General features: G+C 37.9%; 1 protein-coding gene across 1 annotated transcript in view; it reads left to right on the top strand.

The window, feature by feature from the left end:
* Positions 1-2,489: 2,489 nt before the first annotated feature.
* Positions 2,490-21,176, top strand: part of LOC306849365 (semaphorin-3G-like) — a 35,014-nt gene continuing 16,327 nt past the window's right edge. Inside the window, exons 1-3 of the mRNA XM_079384323.1 lie at positions 2,490-2,810; positions 16,877-17,034; positions 20,850-20,912. Of these exons, the coding sequence (XP_079240449.1) occupies positions 2,717-2,810; positions 16,877-17,034; positions 20,850-20,912 (315 nt within the window). The 5' untranslated portion in view covers positions 2,490-2,716. The remainder of the gene's footprint in view (positions 2,811-16,876; positions 17,035-20,849; positions 20,913-21,176) is intronic.

Below are 21,176 nucleotides of genomic sequence, written 5' to 3'. Positions count from 1 at the left end.
TGGGTCAAAGGTCAAACCCCAGCAGTGATTTGTGGTTATCTCACAATTTATATGTCTAGCAGGTGTATCACACACGCTCTTTGATGAAACAACTTTCAAAGACTATTTTCTATGGTCTGAAATCATCGAACTTTTAAGTTAGTTAAAAAATAAGAAGGTATTGGAGAGAACCAACATTGTTCATCATGTTTATCAGGTTCAAAAACATTTTGCGTTACTTTAGCATTAAATTTAGGGATTTAAATAGTAACATATGATTGATTTACTTAATTTAACCATATAATTGTCCAAACAGTGAAAAGCTCTGTATAGAAGGATCACGGAATAATTTCTCTGCTGCCTTCCATTAGATGTCAATTAAGTTTTAGTTTTTGAGAAAAAAAAAATTGTGTGTGTGTAGAAAGTGTAACTGATAAAGAAAATTACATACGTACAGAATCATTATTGATGTACACTACAGGGGTTGACTGATTATCGGTGCCAATATTAAACATTTTTATGGTTAACGGTAATGGTCATTTTCAAAACCTATTTGCGGAGAAAATAATTTAAAAGAAAGAATAATTTAAAGTAAGTTTTTGTCAGAGCCTTTGTTATTCTTAATTTTGTCATCAATTTGAAAATTTTTACACCAGTAATATTGGTTCAAAATATCAGTTTTCGGTCTACTTAATCTGTAATAATCAGTATCGGCATCAGCCCTTAAAAACACATATCGTCAACCCCTACACTAAAACGTGGAGATGAGGCTAAGAAAGAATTGGAGGAGCTCAACCCATTGAAACACACACACCATCTCAAATTTGTTCTCTCAGCCCACCAACATACTGGCTGTCAGTCTAAATCATTGCCTGAATCCTTCTGTATATTTAGACGTGAGCTGCTGTGTTTGGACATGGAATGACTGAGTACTCATTGCAGACTTTAACTACAAAATGTCCTAGACAATAAACTAAAAGTCTGTTAAAACAGGTTCTAGTACTCCAGACAGTTTGCACTTGGCAAACAGTCATACTCTGTCTGAAATATTTCCCTATATAATACAAATTCTTTCTCTCTCTCCCTTTCCCCGGTAATTTCTAATCACCCGTTGCTATGACAGGAACAACTTTGGAAGTGGTATGCTGACATCATGCACTAATGGCGTCTGCTTGTTTCTCCGTTTGATTGTCCAGATCAAAAGATCCTGCAGTGTCTAAACGCTCCCAGAGTATCAAGACCTCTTTAGGCCCCCCTGGCAGATAAACGTGTTTTACAAAAGGCACTTTTTGAAACCACCTCCCCAATGCAAACCTCGAGTTAATTAAAATCAGCAAACCGCAACAATAGTGTGGCAGATCAAGGAAGAGATGGATATGTGTACTTAGGTTATATATTCTGGAGTCAAAATAATCAGAACAGTCTTGCAAAACATCCAAGCACAAACATTTATGGGCAGACTGAGTGCACAAACCAAGGATAAATGAATCTGTAGTGCTGCAAGAAAGCTGAAATACATTTTTATTTATGGTGAAAATGTCCAAGATACTAGAAAGACATACTTTACAGCTTTGAAATATTTGTGATGCAACAATCCTCCTCAATGTAAATATATTGAAACACTATTTAATGTAATTTCTATGTGGCAATGCTTTAAACAATTAGGCACTGTATTTTACTTGAACATTTTTTGAGTGGGACATGATTTTATGTTTTTAGTAAATATGTTTAAGTAACATCTTAAAGATGCAATGGCCAAAAATGACCAGCATAGTCCAACTAAAAACCATGTAAAGTCAGCTACAATGCAGGGTATCACAGTATGATTTCAGTAGGCTATATGACCTAATTTCATGCTAATAGGCTAACTATATGGTTTATTTAAGAATATGGCGATTTAATGATTATAATCCATCCAGATTTTCTTATGCATTTAGGTAGCTTTAAACAGCTTTAAGCTAGTATGATTTATGAGTAGATATAAACTATTTCCAGTGTATGCTACATAATAATTCAAAGTCAGTGTTTTGTGTTCCTCTCAGTGGTGTTCCTCTATTTTAAACAAGTCATTTTGATTAACTTGTTTGGAAAACTGCCATGGATAGTGTATGAATTATTTAATAGCTTTCAGGGTCAAGTTGTAAAAGCCATCCCTGTCGATATATAATAATTTTGAGTTTTGTCTCGTTCAGCCGAACGGAAAGAGCTCGTGCCGCCAGCAGCTGCTATGGTTACCTCCTCAAGCGATGTTCGCGGGAGTCAGTTTGACTCTTTAACTAACTTTACTGAAACATTGTTTGGAAATGCTTTTGAAGTATACACATATGTAAAAATATACATATTTCTGAGAAGCAGTAACTCGCACCCTTGATTGCACTAAGGAGCGCAGTGAGAGGAACTGAACGCGAGTGACAGGCGAGTACCGGGGGCCCGTTTCGCTCTCGAGGTGCTGAGAGCGCGGGGAGGGTGTTTCTCGGCACTGAAGACAGAGCGAGGGAGACACAGACAGAGAGAGAGACGTGCGCACTTGAGCTGGAGCTGTGTGGGAAAATATCGCACAGGGGCAGAGGCGAGCGACTCGAGTTTAACCTGAGACCTGGGATCTCACCACTTGGGTCCAGCTGTGGATGTCCAACATCTTTTGCGTCTGGACTAAATAAGGGGACACCACAGCCCTGAGAGAAGTATTTATTCCCGTTAGAGTAAAGAAAGGTTCATTGAAAGTGGTCCATTCAACATGGAATTACCGGTTCTGCTTTTAGTGGCGATGGTCCTGTCGTTCAGCACCAGCACTAAACTGAACGTGCCGCGCCTTCGCCTGTCATACAAAGGTAAATTACTCAATCACCTTTATCTGAATGAGTTAAACTTAATTTTTTTTGGTGTTGCTCATCTTTAAAACGGAACACCAAAGCCATGAACAGTTTGTTTTATTTTAACAGTTTGATTGTTTATTTTCACCGTTTGAGTGTTGAGGTTAATGTTGCCATCCCTTGGTTCATCGTGTGTGTGAAGAAGTCTACACAATATACAGGTGTGTGTGGTGGCAGAATGCAATAGCACCTTCATTGGCAATCAGAAACAGAAAAATGTTCATTGCATAATGAATTTGCATTAACAGAAGCTGTTATGTACTATGCAGAAAGGTATAGCCTAATGAATAAATAGAAATACTGCATTGTAAAATTTTTCAACATCGTTGTTTAAATCAACTAAATTTTTGTTAATTTGCTAATTTATTTTTTGTCACAATTTCTTTATTTTCTTAAATGTCAACTCGCTTTTCTTTTTCGTCAATGAAAAAAAGTGCAACCTATTCACTGTGGATTGTCACTTTGGCTTTACTAAGGCAGGAGTTATTATTATTTTATTTTTTGCAGTGTACTTATGGACAGAATAATGTTTCTAGTAAACTGTTTCGTTTTGTCACTTTTCGTAATTATATTGCTTTCCACACATCCTGCTTTACATACTGGACCTTTTTGCGCCCTCAGTCCCTTGGTGACCTTATCAGATTCAAATCTGAGCGCCCTGCCGTTTCCGTCTTTGCGTGGCAGTGAGCTTCTCTGGAGATGTTTTGGCTGGTCTTTTTTAAGCTGTGGGAAAAAGCTACGTCAGGACTCCGGGCTACTGTTTCAGCTGTTATCCAAAACTCCGGAATCCTCATGCCTCGAGCTCTCCTGGCGCGCGCTCAGACTCTCCGCGGTGCGCAAGACAGCGTTTTTTATGGCACTATTGACTCTTATTACCGGATTTATAAAGTGCAAGGAGAATGTTGCAGTGGCCTGAGGGAGTTTGAGATGTTTTACCTCTGTTGTCACACGCTGCTTTGATATTATTAAAGGAATAGTTCATCTAAAAACTAAACTTCGTTCTAAACCCGCATTATTTAATATGTTAAGCTGCGGTCTCATTTACCGTTATTCAGCTAGTTTTTGTTGGTGAGATGCAGTCATTTCAGTAGAATCTGTTTTTGAATTACCCCACACAGTTTTCCGTCACATGGATTCACTGCGTTGACCAACAGACTTGTGTGTTCACTGTAAAAAAAAAAAAAAAGTTGAGCCAACTTAAAATTTTAAGGCAACCAGCTTCAGCAGATTTTTGAGTTTTCTCAACTTGTTGTTTTAAGTTTATACAACAAGAAGTTGAGAATCTCCCACAAAAATAAGTTGAGAGAACTCAAAAATCTGCTGAAGCTAGTTGCCTTAAAATTTTAAGTTGGCTCAACTTTAAAAAAAAAAATTTTTTTTTTACAGTGTTGCTGTATGTGTGCTTCATACTGACAATAGACAAGTCACCTTTTTCGCTGTAAAATTTGCTGGTGTTATGGCAATTTTAGAATGAAATTGTTTCATTTTTCATTTTATGGAAAAATTCCAAAAGATTCAGTGAAAGTAAATGGTGACTGAGGATATCCTCCACAAAAATGGGTTAAGTTTTTGTTTAACAATCCTTGTAAAATTCTTAAGGTCTCTGCACACTGAGTCCGAAATTTTCGCATGCATTTTTTCGCATTCGCAATCTTAAAAATTCGTCACGCACAGAGACCTTGCACACTGAGTCCGATGCGTTATAATTAATCCGTTGCGAAAAAATTCGCAAAACTATACAAAATGTCTTCTAGCAGTGAGGATGATTTTGTTGTCCTCTCTCTTTTTAAAAAAATAAAAAGGAAATATTGGGTCCGTCCAATCCTTAGATTGCGCAGAGAGGAAGGAGAGTTCCACCTGCGGGATTATCTCGAGAGATTCAAAGTTTATTTCAGGATGTCAGTGCCTCAGTTTGATACTTTGCTAGCGATACTGAATCCACATAATAAAAAGAAGACCACCAATTTCCGTGAACCAATTTATCCTGAACAGAGACTGTCTGAGGTATGGACACAGAGGGAGGTGCGGTCAGGGTAGGCAGGGTAGGCAGTGCCTCACCAATGTTGACATTACATTTATTAATTCCAAGAGCTTTATTAATTAACCTCAAACCACATTATTAATTGCATTTATTTTATTCCAAATATTATTTTTTGTAACAAAGTTTTTCAGGAATACACATAATATACTAATTTTGCCATTGTTTGCTCCTAAAAACCATTGTTTCATGCAGGAAATTCAAGGCCATGGCCATTGAGGCAGAGGTTAGCAGTGCCTCTTTGGTCCATAGAACGTAGTTTACGTAGATTTGCGCATGCGCAATCAGTTCTCATGCTGTCTTGAATCATCAACATTGAGGCAGAGACCGAGCTTGCTTCATGTCACGTGATCCACTCGCTCTTACTCAATCCGCGTTTCCCGATACTAGCGGCGCCTAGCCTTGGCTGTCAACTCATGAAATTGAGTAATACACCCAACAAAGAGGACTTTTACAACAAAGTAATTGACCGCTTTGTCCAGAGGGATAGACGTATGGACTTCGTCTACAAATAAAAGTAAGCACCCCCTTTAAAACGTAAACTATTCATTTATTTATAATTTTTTTTAAACCCCGTATATTGGCTTTGTGTGTGTTGTCTGATGGTGGGCTATAGGCCTGCTGTGCGCTGACACCAAAATGTTCTCTCTTCCATCACCTCTGCCACATTTGTACTGTATGTCTATCTGTGCGATTATGGTGCATTTCGTAAGGGTTAAAATGCTGTTTTCTAGTTCTCTTTTTTAATCCTGGTGCGCCGTCGTCAGATGCTCATTGCGTGTCGGTGTGTGCGCCTAGCGCAGTTTGTAGGAGCGAATAAGCTGTTTTTGTACTTTAAAGCTGTACTGCTGACACAATGTTTTCTGACTGTAGCCTATTCAAATCCTGGTGCGCCGTCACCAGACCAATAGCGTGTGTGTGGCTGTCTGTGCGCGTTTGCGCATTTTGAAGGAGTGACTAGGCTGCTTGTCGGTTCGCTGACACCGCGCCGCCTCCCTCTCTTACTGTGTCCCGCACAAAACATTTGTTTGTTGTATAAGTCATCATAAGATAGATGTGTCCATTAATTTGATTATTAGATTTGATTGTGCATTAGCCTCACATATGACTGACTTTGCTGTATGCAGGCAGCGATGTGATGATGCCTGATATGAACTTGGGTTGCTACATTAACTGAATGAATATATGAACATATATGCCACATTGATAGGTCACAGCCTACCCATGACAAGATTTCACCGCACGTTACTGGACACACACACACAAACCGAACTGCGGCATCGGAAAGGTGCGCGCCAGGCATAAAAATAGGCTACAGCAGTTCTTTATATTCTGTATCTTTGTATTCCGCAATTTGTTTGTCATAAAGTGCGCTGTGCTGCAAGACGAAGTTTATTAATTTGTCTGACACTATTTTGGATTTCGCTTGTACGGTGGCTCTGAATTGTCAAAACACCTTCTCAAAGCATCTCAAAATGCTTTATACGGATGCGAAAAACGCAAAAAATCGAACCCGATCCGAATTTTTTTTTGTCGGACGAAAATTTCGGAGGCAGTGTGCAAACGTGATTGACAACGTGAGGTCGTATTTATTTTTCAACGTGCGAAAATTTCGGACGAAAAATTCGGACTCAGTGTGCAATGGCCTTTACTGTTCTGCCTTAAGGTCTCTGCACACTGAGTCCGAAATTTTCGCATGCGTTTTTTCGCATTCGCAATCTTAAAAATTCGTCACGCACAGAGACCTTGCACACTGAGTCCGATGCGTTTTAATTAATCCGTTGCGAAAAAATTCGCAAAACTATACAAAATGTCTTCAAGCAGTGAGGATGATTTTGTTGTCCTCTCTCTTTTTAAAAAAAGAAAAAGGAAATATTGGGTCCATCCAATCCTTAGATTGCGCAGAGAAGAAGGAGAGTTCCACCTCCTTATCAAAGAGCTGCGGGATTATCCCGAGAGATTCAAAGTTTATTTCAGGATGTCAGTGCCTCAGTTTGATACTTTGCTAGTGATACTGAATCCACATATTAAAAAGAAGACCACCAATTTCCGTGAACCAATTTATCCTGAACAGAGACTGTCTGAGGTATGGACACACACACACCCCGAACTGCTGCATCGGAAAGGTGCGCGCCAGGCATAAAAAAAATAGACTACAGCAGTTCTTTATATTCTGTATCTTTGTATTCCGCAATTTGTTTGTCATAAAGTGCTCTGTGCTGCAAGACGAAGTGTATTAATTTGTCTGACACCATTTTGGATTTTGGCTTTCGCTTGTACGGTGGCTCTGAATTGTCAAAACACCTTCTCAAAGCATCTCAAAATGCTTTATACGGATGCGAAAAACGCAAAAAATCGAACCCGATCCGAATTTTTTTTTGACGGAAGAAAATTTCGGAGGCAGTGTGCAAACGTGATTGACAAAATGTGAGGTCGTATTTATTTTTCAACGTGCGAAAATTTCGGACGAAAAATTCGGACTCAGTGTGCAATGGCCTTAACACCTTTTTTGTGTGTTCCATGATCTAAGAAAGTCATATGGGTTTGTAACAACATGAGGGTGAGCAAATTATAAATACATTTTATTCTGGTCCCCATTGGCTTCCTAGTATGGGAAGAAAATGCTATGGAAGTCAAAGGGGACCATTTGATTTGGTATTTTTCAAAATATCTTCTTTTGTTTTCTGAGAGAAATTGTTACAGAGTAAATTGAGGGTGAGTATATCATGACAGAATTTTCATTTTTGGGTGAATTATCCCTTTAAGATACTTTGTGTAACTCTAATTTATCAGTAGGGTTCAAAGAACAAGGCTTAAGGTGGTGACAGGAATGTAAATTGTTTACCAGTGCCTCTGATAAGCTCTTTTCATTAATGATTATAAGCTGAGCTAAGAGTTGGGTGTCCGGTTTCCCTCGAGTGGTCTGAGTGCGTGACTAGAGCGCATCTGTGCAGAGTTTAATGTGGTCATCTAATGCTCACCCAGTCCCTGCGTGGATCTCTGATTGCATGTAATCGGCCTGTGTTCTTCTCAGAGGACGCGCTATTAACCTTGATAATGATCAGCCTAGAGACCCGTTCAGTTGTACTACATATATTTAGATTTTCAAAACTGACGGGTCTCAGAACGCATGTTGGTCATTCTGCCTACTGAAAAGGCTAAAGCGCCCACTCATTAAGCTGTCAAAGCTGTATGGATTGGTCTGGAGGGAGCACGTTATGTTTTGAATGGGAAATGAGGGATGGCCTTTATATGCCAGCAGCTGGGCAGTAAGTGTGTGTGTGGCTCTTGTGGGGTCTTTTGGTGGGTCAGTTCTGACCTCTGCTCTGTGAAATGTATTTGCTGATTTAGGAGGAGACCCACGCTTTTTCCTCCCTCGTGCACTTTCATATTCACACGCATTCATATACACATATTGGCACATTTTTTATTTTATGGTTGAACATACACAATGACGCAGTGGTGGGCGGATATTTGTTTGTTTTAGTTTACATTAATGAATTAATGAGTTTATTTTTGTAGCGTTGCCCAGATGTTTGTGCATGGTTTGGGCTTGGACTGGGTAAAGAATATGTCATTAAAAGAATGTTTGATGATTCTTGTTTCGTTCACATTCTCTCACTCCCTAAATATTCCCAGCTCCCTGGAACCGTTTGTTTCAGAGAGCAGGCCATAGAGTTTCATGTCTGTAAGATGGATGTTGTGAAACTCTCCCATGAGATCGCAGTTCTAGATTAGGAATTGCTCTAAACTTTAAAGGTGATGTTAGAACTGGAACTGCCAGACTACCCACTGAATTAGACATGCTCTCTCTTACCAAAATCCCACCCTACAAACATACAGTTGTGCCATTGAGAATACTGAAATCAGAGACGACGCAGCAAAGCAGTGGCATGTAGCAAAATATCATTCTTGCACCACAAACCAACAGCTGCTTATGAAGCTGAATATGGCACTGAGCTTGAACGATCCGCTTCTCAGATGCTCTCAGCCTCCTGCATCCCATGTATGGGCTGCTCTATGAATTTTCAAAATCATTGACTGGCAGAAAGTGCTTCAAACTAAATATCTGCATGACTTTTTCCTCCTCTTTACAGATTTCAGGACCTAATTAGTCAAATCTGTCCAAAAGGGGGTTTTCACAGTGATGCCTTAGGAAAACGTTCTGGTTCGCCAAAGAACAGAGAGACCCATTTTTTCTTAGTGTAAAGAACATTTTAAAAATCTAGACATTTTTTTCCACTATTCTATTCCTTTTGTGTAAAAAAAGGTTCCATGGTTCTTTATGTATCTATAGTTGCCAAATATATGGTACTTTCAGGAGTGTAATGTGAATATTTTTTGCCATTGCAGAACAATAAAATGCTCGCATCACCTTTAATCCATGTTCAAGGATAGACCTTTACAGATCGGAGGTTTACAGATAAAGTACATTAACATGCACAGATATGAATGAGCTACAGTAGGTTTTGCATAGTTGTTCTACAATTTTCACAAAGTGTAATTGAATATTTGAAACATTAAATACCAATTTCTTGAAGTAAACTCTCAATGCTGAGGCCAACTGTATTCACAGTCATGTGATTTTTCATCAGACGTTTAAAGTGCATGTGAATGTATATAAGCAGATTGTGTGCTGGTACAAGCGGAGTACAGAGAATATATGGTGTGTGAATGAGGAAAAAATAGGTGGGCAAAACAGAGACCTATTGAGGAAATGAATTTCAGGCTGAAGGTTTGGCACAAATACAGTTCATACAGGTACATTATTGATACAGTACATACAAACAGGAGACAAGAATACTTTGTTTTGCTGTACAAACTGGATGCAGGTGGAATTTTAATGCAAACACACATTCCCTCCATCCTTGTGGCGTCAGTCAAGAGTTTGCTGTGTAACGTAGCTGAACAATGCAGCATTGTGGCAGTTTCCTCCTGCGTTGAGGGGAGTTCGCAGTTTACCGCAATTAGGTCACAAGCCCTGGACATGATCACACGCACTGATAACGACCGCAACAGCTGCTGGTCACTTAAACTATGATTTGATTTTTTAACCCCTGAGCTGATGACTGTCCTGGGAGCCGGCACAGGAACACATGCACACACTTAATTGCAGCTGTAATGGTCTCAAGCACACTGCACAAATACAGCTGCCCTCTATACATACACGCTAACATATGGAAACATGGCTGCTAAAAGGGATCAGGGTAATAAAGGAGAAAGAAGAGAGGTGTCAGAGAAAGCAAAGAATGAATGGAGGTAAATAAACGGATGAATGGTGTGGACCGTATGAATTTCACCCACTGCCATATAGATTATTGGTGTGAGAAAGAATAATTTCTCTTGCTTTCTTGCTAAATGTGTAAACGAGTCTGTGTGTGTAGCCATAGCAAGACATTTTGTCAAGCTGCTGGAGTCTCATTGTGTGTGTGTGTGTGTGTGTGTGTGTTTGTACAGAGGGGAAGGCACTGACTCTCATGGCTGTTGTCCAGAGGGGTTTATCTAAACCCTCACGTTCTGATTCTTGCTTTGGGGAAAGAGGGGATCAGTAGAGGCCAGGGAGCAGGAGAAGACAGAGGGACTGAAAGAATGAGACTGACAAAAGGAACGCTGAGAAAATAAGCTACAAAAAGTGGGTTTGAGGGGGAGTGGGGCTTTTATGAGTTTACCAGTAAGTGCCGGTGTAGCCGGATTTGCCCTGAAGTAACGTGAGTGAGTGTGACAAATGAAGACAGACAGGCAGAGGCAGAGTGGGAGAATTAGGGGAAACAGAACAGATACTATGATACTATGGAGAATTACTTATATGAACATGTATACGCTACCAGTCAAATGTTTGGACTCATGTACTCATTCTTTGTTACTGTTCTCCACATTTTAGAATAATAGTGAAGTCATCAAAACTATTAAATAAAACAGATGGATGTTTGGGGATTAAATTTAAGAAAAAGTCACAATCCTTTGTCTTATCTGCACACTCCAGCTTCATGAGGTGCATCCCAGGATGCTGCAGAGATCTTATTTATGATGGGTACTTTTAGCCTTTTTGTCCCTTAACTATATTCTAAAAAACCTATTAAAATAATGATAATATATTTTAGTATATTTTCATTAAAAAACATCATGTCAACAAAATTAATAATCAAGCATATAAGCATAATCACTTAGATAAATTCAGTCAGTTGTGTCTAAACTTTCACATTTTTGTACTGTTATTTATTCATACACTACTGTTCAAAAGTTTGGGGTCAATAAGAATTTTTAACACTTATTTAATCAAGTATGTATTAAATTAATCAAAAGTGACAGTAAAGACATTTGTAATGTTACAAAATATTTCTATTTCAAATAAATGCTGTTCTTTTCAATGTTCTATTTATCATGAATCCTAATTTCTTTCTATTCACAATGAATCTTGGAAATTATCTCCCAAGGTTTTTTTCTCCATTCTATCACCGATGGAGTTTTGGTTCCTTGCCGCTGTCGCCTCTGGCTTGCTTAGTTGGGGACAATTCATTTCCAGCGATATCGTCGACCTGATTGCAATTTTTTTTTTTCATTTTACACTATTGACACACTATTTCCTTTTTTTTTTTTGGGATATTGTGCAGTTGCTTTGACACAATTTACATTGTTAAAAGCGCTATATAAATAAAGGTGACTTGACTTGACTTGAAATAAATATCACGGTTTCCACAAAAATATTAAGCAGGACAAGTTTTCATATTAGCACCGAATCAGCATATTAGGATGATTTCTGAAGGATCAAGTGACACTGAAAACTGGAGTAATGGCTGCTGAATATCCAGCTTGGCATTCTGTGGAATAAATTTCATTTACAAACTGTATTCAAATAGAAAAAAAGTTATTTTAAATAGTATTATTATTTCACAATTAATTTTATTGTATTTTTGACCAAATAAATGCAGTATGAGAAATGTCTTTCAAAAATATTTTAAAATTCAAATCCCAAACTTTTTATCAGCAGTGTATATATTGTAAAACAGAGTGGTCTAAGAGTGTATTGCTCTCCCCCACTCACCATCATGAATAGCACTGTAACGACAGTGGAGTCATTCAGATTCCTGGGCAGCACCATCTCTCAGGACCTGAAGTGGGACATTCACATTGTCAAAAATGCCCAGCAGAGGTTGTACTTCCTTCACCAGCTGAGGAAGTTCAACCTGCCACAGGAGCTGCTGAAACAGTTCTACTCTGCCATCATTGAATCCGTCCTCTGCACTTCAATAACTGTCTGGTTCAGCTCAGCTACCAAATCTGACCTCAGAAGACTACAGAGGGTAGTCCGAACTGCTGAGTGAATCATTGGTACAACCCTCCCCACTCTCCAAGAACTGTACTTATCCAGAGTGAGCAAAAGGGCTGGTAAAATCACTCTGGACCCCTCACATCCAGCACACTTGTTGTCTGGATGCCGCTACAGAGCTCTGAGCACCAGAACGGCCAGACACAGGAACAGTTTCTTCCCTCAGGCAATCCATCTCATGAACATTTGAACTATATGAACAATAAACATGAAACATACAACACTATCATACTTTTTATTTTTTATTTAACACACATACTTAGTACATTTAAAATTTGCACCTAACATACCTGTACATACTGATTTTTTATTTTGTATATTGTGTTTGTGCTATTTTGCACATTGTCCATTTTGTATATTTGTACATTATTATTATTTTTTTATTATCTGTGTCCTGTCGCTGTCATTCTGTCGCACTGTGGAGCTACTGTCACTAAAACAAATTCCTCATATGTGCAAACATACCTGGCAATAAAGCAAATTCTGATTCTGCATTGTGTATGTTACTGAAGGTATTCAGTGAATTTTAGATGTCTTGGATTGTTTAAGTCTTAACCTGCTGTGAAATGTTGACGTAGTCTAATTAAATTTGTGAGAAATCTGAGAAGGACAGTTTCTGGCAGTGCATTTGTGTATGTGTGTGTGTGCGCAGTGCTTAACGTTGTGTATTCTCACTGCCTGGGGAAGACACCATGAGATCTTCCTGTCGATGTTCAACTCTGTGAACGTTCTCCCCTGCTGCTCGCTGCACCAGCCAGTAATCAATTAGTTCCACCACGCAACTGATGACAGAATCAGCCCAAAGCCCCCAAAAGATCAACCTGATACACACACACACACACACACGCATGCATGCATGATAAAGTACATACAAGTTATATATGAATGTAACTGTCTACACCAGAGTGGAGAGCATGATTAACTTCCTATGTGTACATGTTTCCTCCTGAGGGTTATGTTTTCATATATTACATATTCATACTTCCTTTCTCACTTTCTATCTTTTTATCTCTCTCTTTCTCTGTCTCTTAATCACATACAGACACACGACCCCTTGGACAAAAAAATGAGAATAAACACAATCCGGCAAACAGCCCAGTCGGCTCTAACGCAAGACCTCTCTCTTCTTCCATTTACATTCACTTCATTATCACTAAGCGAAAATCTAAAAGGTAGGCCAGATGCCAACAAGCATGTGTGTATTATTAATGGTTGTTTTGAAAGTTGGTGGGTTGCCACTGTGTAGAGAGCCTACTGATGTAAGAAAAAGAGTTTAGAAGAAAGAGAGTAAGGGTATAAATTTTCTGTGCTGTATCTACAGCATAATGTCACTGCAGTTCAACACACCCTGTAAACTCTGGTTTGCATTTATTTAGCCTTTCTAATCTCTTTTTCCTTCTCTTTTTCTCACTGATCTCACACACAACAGATGTGATTAAAAGCTAAAGTATTTAAAGATTGTAGGATTTTGTAGAAATCATGCATCAGATGAACAGATCTGTATCTTTATTGTTTGTGTGGTGTACAGTATAACCACTGAAGCCTATAATAGCTGGCGAAAGCATCCATTATCATTCCCATTCATCTTATTGAAAGATGATTTGTCAGCAGATGGTGGAGCTATGACATCTTATAACTGGCCTGTGCAAACCCTGAGCCCTTGTTTGTAACTATACGTCATTTATTTTGACACCAATGCTACATTTTTAGTTCTTTTCCAAAGTGTTACACATCTACTGGCACACATACAGCCTCTACTGTCACACTGGAGGATAACCACAAGAGATGCAGTGTGTGTGTGTGTGTGTGTTATAGAGGGAGTGCTTGCCAACTCAAACCTCTGTGTAGTCTCAGGTTGTCATTTTGTCACGTTAAATGTCATTAAATCGGTGATTGTGAAGTGTTATTTTAAGAGAGCAGATTATTTACACAGCTACGGGAAAGATTCCAGACTACCTGTGTAATTTACACTATACGCTAAGTGTGTGTATGTATGTGAGACATGTTCATCTAGGAGCAGGTGGCATTTACAGCGCATGAAATCCAGTAAGATTTCTTGCATGTGCTCTGCTGCTCTCCTGTAATACAGACAGATATCCAGTGCTACTGTCAACCTGTGACCAAACAAATCCAGAGCGAATGATTTGAGTCGATTCATATTAGAAAATCAAAAACACACAGTGTATGAACAGTAACAGTTTCCCTAATGAAAGGCTTTGTAAATGAAAACCGTAAAGCATAGTTCAAAGGAGCCCTGAACATATGTGAATTAGTGAATCAGTAGTTTGGACTGGTTGTTCATGTGACGACATGTGATTAAAGATACACATTATGATTTTGGCAGTAGTATTTTCAATATAAAAAAGGCTGTGTTGCTCAAGAATAGCTTTCGGTTTATTGTTTTAAATACATTTTTGTTAGTTATTTATATGAAATTTTCTTTCCCAGTGTTAAAAAATACATAATTTTTGATGAAACCATGAAGGAGCTAAAATGATTAGTGGGAAACATTCCTTATGATTCCCATCTCTTCTAAAATACATAATAAGAACAAAAGGTAAAAGAATGTTTCTTCAGATGTATATGTCTCTCTTTTATTCACTGGTAATTGTCTTCATATGCATGTGTTTATGGAGAACACAGGGTTGATTCATGATTTATTGAGATCGTCTGCTACCATTGTGCTCTCGAGTAGAGCATTAAACCGCAGGTTACCTCAGGGGTTCATTGCAGTTACAGTTCCTATATGTAGCCGCTGGATGAAACGCATCTGTTAAATGACAAATAGCAGTGATCTGTGACTGTATATTTGTGCTGTTTTTTCTTTGTCAGTATTTCACTGTTTGGAGTCTGTTTTCTGGAAACCAAACCCTTAAAATTGTTATTATATCATTGTGATACTTGCACGCAAGATCACTCTAATAAAGAAAGAACAAAACTCATTCTCTTTTGTTCAGCTTGTGAGTTTATTTGAGGTTTATATAAAAAAAAACTCTCACAATGTCAACCCCCAGAACTGTGTTTGAATATATTTTGACCTCGTTGCCAATGATTGTTAAAATCTAAAAGTCTGTTGGTAAACTCCTTAAATGGCTGAGGAAGAGTTTTAATAGATTTATATAAAGGAGTGGATTGTGAATGTTGTTGTTGCATGTGTGTGCGTTTTTATAATTGTGGTTTAACATTTGGCTTCGCTGTTTGTGCTCTTTTCATCAGCGGCTTTAGACGCGTGCCACCCTCTCAATGAGGCCTCATTCCTCCTTCAGCTGCTCTTTCTCCACTCCTCTTTTCTGTCCAACCGCACGTTATATGAGCGGAATGTAGAGGGAGTGTGGAGCTGAACTTCAGGATACTAGAGAAAGATAACAAGAGAATGTGTTTGTGGGTGTGTGTGTGTGTACTTATCTACAGTTTAAAGTGGGCAAAATATGACACAAATGGGGGCATTTGGGGGGCATTCCCATCTGGAAAACGTATTAAAAAAAATTAAATAAAATCAATTATGTTTTATTGAATTCTTCTAGGGTTTTGGTTAATCTGAAGTAATTATAATAAGCTTTCTATTATAATAAGCTTATTATAATAATTATAATAAGCTTTCTTTAGATTTAGTTTATATTTCTTTGGTTTCTTTTTACAAATTTGGTTCTAAGAGGGTTATGTACATACTTTTCACACAAACACACACTCATGCACACTGAAAAAGATCTAATACAGGACTTTGAGCTCATTTTAGGGCCAAAGTTCAAAGTCTAATTTCCACTATTCTTCCACTCTTTGTTGTTGTTATATGCCATCATACCCTTAAGATGCAGTCATATTGGCAAAATTGCACAGGTAAAAAGGTCCATTATCATTAACTGTCAATAAGCTCACACAGAAACTGCTTTTATATGGCGAATTCATGTAACCAGCTGAAACTCAAACAATGTAACCACATATTTACCTAAGCAGGTACAACATACACTCTTCTAAATCTCTTCCATGTAATCTCAGTTTTTGTCCCAACTGACAGCGACAAGTGATGAGTAACAGCACATTTTATTGGTCACTTGGTTTATATTTTTGTTGTGTTGCACAGAATAGCCCCGACAAATGACTGAAACCTCATTGGTTCAAAATCCTTCTCCACATTACCGAATATTAAACATCAGGTATGTTCTGACTGCCTTTTTTGGCAACACAATATTGTTGCTTTCATGAAATGCAAGTGTGGACAAATTACTTTGAATACACTGCTGATACATTTCAAATGACTCTGAAATGTATCAGATAGTTATTACTCAGTGTTTAAGATTCTGAGATGTTAACAGTTTTAACAGAAAGCAAAGCTTTGCCAAGTTTGGTTAAAAATGCCTCTGTTGGAAAAAAGAACTGATGTAAACTTGCAATCCGTAATATTTTGACTTGCTGCACTGAACAAATAGTCATGCCAATAAAGCACAATTAAAGTTAACTGACAACAAGAGAAACAGATAAAGAGTGGTTTCTACAAGTGGTTCTACAAGCTTCTCCTGCTGTTCTGGATTTAAGATGAGTGTCCTCTTTTCTCCACATAAATCTGCTTTCACTAGTAGAGACATTTTTCAGTTGAAATGTGGTGTTCATTGTCGTGTCATTCATAATTCTTATCACTTGCTCTCTCTCCCTTTCCCACAGATCTGTTGTCCACAAACCGTACCTCCATTTTCAATGGTTTCAGTGGAGATCTGTACTTGTCGGCTGTGTTTTTGGATGAATATCACGACAGGCTTTTCCTGGGAGGGAAGGATGTTCTCTACTCGCTGAGACTGGATCACACACATGATGCTAAAGAGGTAACACATGCTATCATTGCGATAAGGTTAAGATAATAAGCTGCCCACAGAGAACACAGGTGTGAGAGCCCAGAAAAAGTGTAAGTGATGATGTAGGTGAATGAGCGTCTGTTAGTGAGAGGTGTCATGTTATTCAGTCTGCTCTACTGGAGACTGTTATCTACAGACAGAGATAAAAGCAACAGACACTTACATGTGCTGAAACATTTTACACATGATTAGTAAGGAGCATGTAAAGACCTGTTCACATATGATGCATTCTTGTGTTTAAAAAACTAGATCAAGTGACACAGAATGGAAAAAGACACGTGTCTTGAGATTACATTTCTAAAAGCTGAATTTTTACTTGTCAATGTGTCTTTAAAACAGCCAAGACACTCATAACACAAGGGTATTTGAAAGGACATTTACTTCACTCCTTTGGAAATTCTGTTGGCATCTCACCAGCATCCCAAATCCACATTCATTCATTCATTCATTCATTCATTCATTCATTCATTCACTCACTCATTCATTCACTCATTCATTCATTCATTCACTCATTCACTCATTCATTCATTCACTCATTCACTCATTCATTCATTCATTCATTCATTCAGTCATTCATTCACTCATTCACTCATTCATTCATTCATTCATTCATTCACTCATTCATTCACTCATTCATTCATTCACTCACTCACTCATTCACTCATTCATTCACTCATTCACTCATTCATTCATTCATTCATTCACTCATTCATTCACTCATTCACTCATTCATTCATTCATTCACTCATTCATTCATTCATTCATTCATTCATTCATTCGTTCTCTCATTTATTTATTTTCTTATTTTTTTATTTAATTTGTTTGTTTGCTTATTTGTTTATGTATGTAAACATAACTATTTAAAACAATATTTATACAATTATTTTTATAAAACCATCATTGTGAAAATGTTTATATACAAACATAATGTTTAGAGTATTGTACATATTATCAAAAGATTATTAAAAACTCCAAAGGAACTTTTAGAACTCAGGGCTTCTGTCACAGACAGCAGGCGAAACATGTTATTAATTTTTTTTAATTTCTCATAAATGTAAACTAATGAAATCTCTTTTCTCATCCAGAAAAATGTTTACTAAAAATTAGACAAAAACAGCTGTCCACAAAAACACATTAAATTAATATAAACTGACCACACTTGTGACAAGGACTTGTTTAGACCACTCCTAGACATATAAACACATCTTGCTTGATGAGTCCAGCGTTTGCTGCCGTTTTTTATATTACTGTCACACTTTTGTTGTGTAGTTTATAAAATAAAGTTGTGAGTTATGAGAGGAGCCACAGTGTGTAAATAGGCACTTAACTAAATGGACTGTAAAAGCAGAAGTGCTTTGGTACCACTTGTCTCCAGAGTTAAGGCAGTTTTTTCCGTGTGCAATTAACTTTGTATATGTGTGTCTCTGAGCTTAATTAAAGAGTCTGTTCATGTGAATATGTTTTGACTCAAGTCACTGGAGCCTCAACAAGTGTGGTTGTTTTCGTATTTAGTCTCCAAAGAACTTATCATTGTGTGTGGCCTTAGATATGAACAGGAAGAGTAAGTGCATTGGCATGGTGATAGACACATGGGAGTGGCTGCCACATCTGAGGTTATGACCCTTTGACCTTTGGCTCAAGGACAGGCGTTTTCTGCCTTGTTAGACCCTTATGCATTCTGTAAGGCCACCGTACTACCACAGGCCACAGTGTATACTACCTATGCTGAGGCAAAAATTAAGCTACAATAACAAAGTAGTTTTAGCCAGAAAACAAAATGAGGATGTTTGGATGTGTAAATTTACGTGTGCGTGATTGTTTTGCAGATGCTATCTGTAAAGCTTCCTAGCCGAAGTGGAAGGTGCCACAGAAATCAAGCAGTGATTCATGATGTTGTTCTTTAAGTGGGAAAAATTACTCAGCCCTGATCTGACTTCCTTTTCCCTCTTGGGCATGTATTTACTGCTAATCTCCATGACGTACAGTCTTCATCTCAGCTGATCTCAGTTCAGGTTGAGGAATCATTCACTCATTCTTTTCAGAGACTGTCAGGTCCTGGATTGACCGTGCAGCATTTCTCCCATGGTTAATAGAGGTTGGTTAAGCTTAAACATGGTGCATCCGGAGCAAATTAAAAAGCTGAATGAGTGAGCCAGGGCCCTTTCCTTCACACCATGGATTTATAGTATACTGTAGTGTTTTATCATTAATACTTTACTTTTAGTCATTTAGCAGACGCTTTTATCCAAAGCGACTTACAAATAAGAAAAAGTAACTAAAACTAAAAGTTAACACTCTGTAAATACTCTATACACACCCATTTAAGAAAATACAGAAATTAAATAAAATTGACAAATGCATACAACATTTCAATAGTAAACATATAAAGGAAAAAAATAAATAAAATAAAAATAAAAAGCGATACACCGGTGTCCTAGTCCGGTGGAGTCGCACGGTAGAGTCGATGCTCTTTACACTCTTAATAATGACCTTTTAGGTCAAATACAACTCAACGACAGCCACATTTGGACTATTTTTAGTCCAAGTGTCCTGAAGAATAAAGGTGATGACTAATTAAGGAAAGAGGAAATGCTTTCATTCAAGGGAAGGATGCTTGGTAACGTAGTTGATTACAGGTTCCGGATTTAGACAATGTCAGAATGTGTAAGAGCTTGAAAGGGTAAATAAAAACAAATGACTCACTAATGATTTCATCATATGAAGGCTAGAGCAGATTCAAACAATTACACAATTCAATGAAATCTGGCATTTTTCAAGCGGTAGAAGATTTGTAAATGTCATGTAATGCAAAGAGGTTGATTAGTCAACAAGTACAGGCAGTATTAACATTTTACACATGTGGCCAACACTTTTTTTAATCCACAATGACTGAAACTGCATTCAAAGTGTACATAATTTCCCTGGAAATGTAACCCGTGACCTTGGCATTGCTCCTGGTTTGAGCTACAGGAACACTATTTAACATTACATTATCTTATTTGAATATATTTTTGTTGGAAATATAATCTTAATGTGTGAATGATATATCTAATCACACAAACTGATAATCATAATTGTGTTATATTCTGTTAGTTTTTTTTGCTGAAGAGGACCATATAACTTATGAAATTAAGCTTGCATATGTTTGCAGATCTGTATAAACAAACTCAAAAGTCTTTGTGAGGTCTGAACGTGACAGCGGTTGTGTGCCAGACTGTTCTGTGACACATGATGTGCAATCATTGTATATATATTTAGATAGAAGACCTAGCAGATGGGTTTATGTTTATTTCTCAGTCCTTCATTACATCAGGATACGTTTTTGTGACTTTCATACCCTACATAATGAGCGTCAATTTGTAAGCCATTTGTAGCTTGATTTCCCTGAAGAGCGCAAACTCTGGCACTGTGGCGCTTTCAAAACATTGCACTGTTTAATTGAGTGCACAGACACAGCAACATCAGCTCAACCAATTGGGTGAGACTATCTGTTTGTCTGACCTGTGGCATGTTCAGGATACTTTGCTTTAAATTTGGCATGAAACTGAAATTGCATAATATTTTGTGATGAATATCCAAGTGAAAATGCTTTTTGAACAAGAAAAAAAATGTATGGCAGTCCATTTTGAGTTCATGTTCATCTGATTTTGTTATGTTTGGATCTTGCAGTTTAATTAGTCTTAACAAGTAAATGAGACTGGGTGTGAGTTGGACAGAGCTGTGCTTAGTGTGTGTTTAATTTAATAAGATGATAAATTTCATCTGCTTGTCCTCTTTATCTCCAGATCCATTGGCCTTCGTTGCCTGGGAATCGTGAGGACTGTATTCTCAAAGGGAAAGATCCCGAGGTGAGTGGAAAAACTGGTTCTGGTTCTGAATTCACTAAAAACATCAACAAACTCAAAAGTTGGGTCAGCGTGTCACGCTTCCCAAGTTTTTTTTTTTTTTTTTTGGAGTGGGGGGGGGGGGGGGGGGGGGTTGCATACTTCATATGTCAGGTTCTTTCATGATATCCCAGATCCAGCCGATGACAGCAGAAATCATCAAATGTAGTTTGTTTTGGAATGTTTGACTAGTGTGATTCTCTACCTTATTTCATGTGGTTCAATCTG

Source organism: Barbus barbus (genome assembly GCF_936440315.1).
Source record: "Barbus barbus genome assembly, chromosome: 29".
NCBI lineage: Eukaryota > Metazoa > Chordata > Actinopteri > Cypriniformes > Cyprinidae > Barbus > Barbus barbus.
This window is presented reverse-complemented; position numbering and strand designations above follow the sequence as displayed.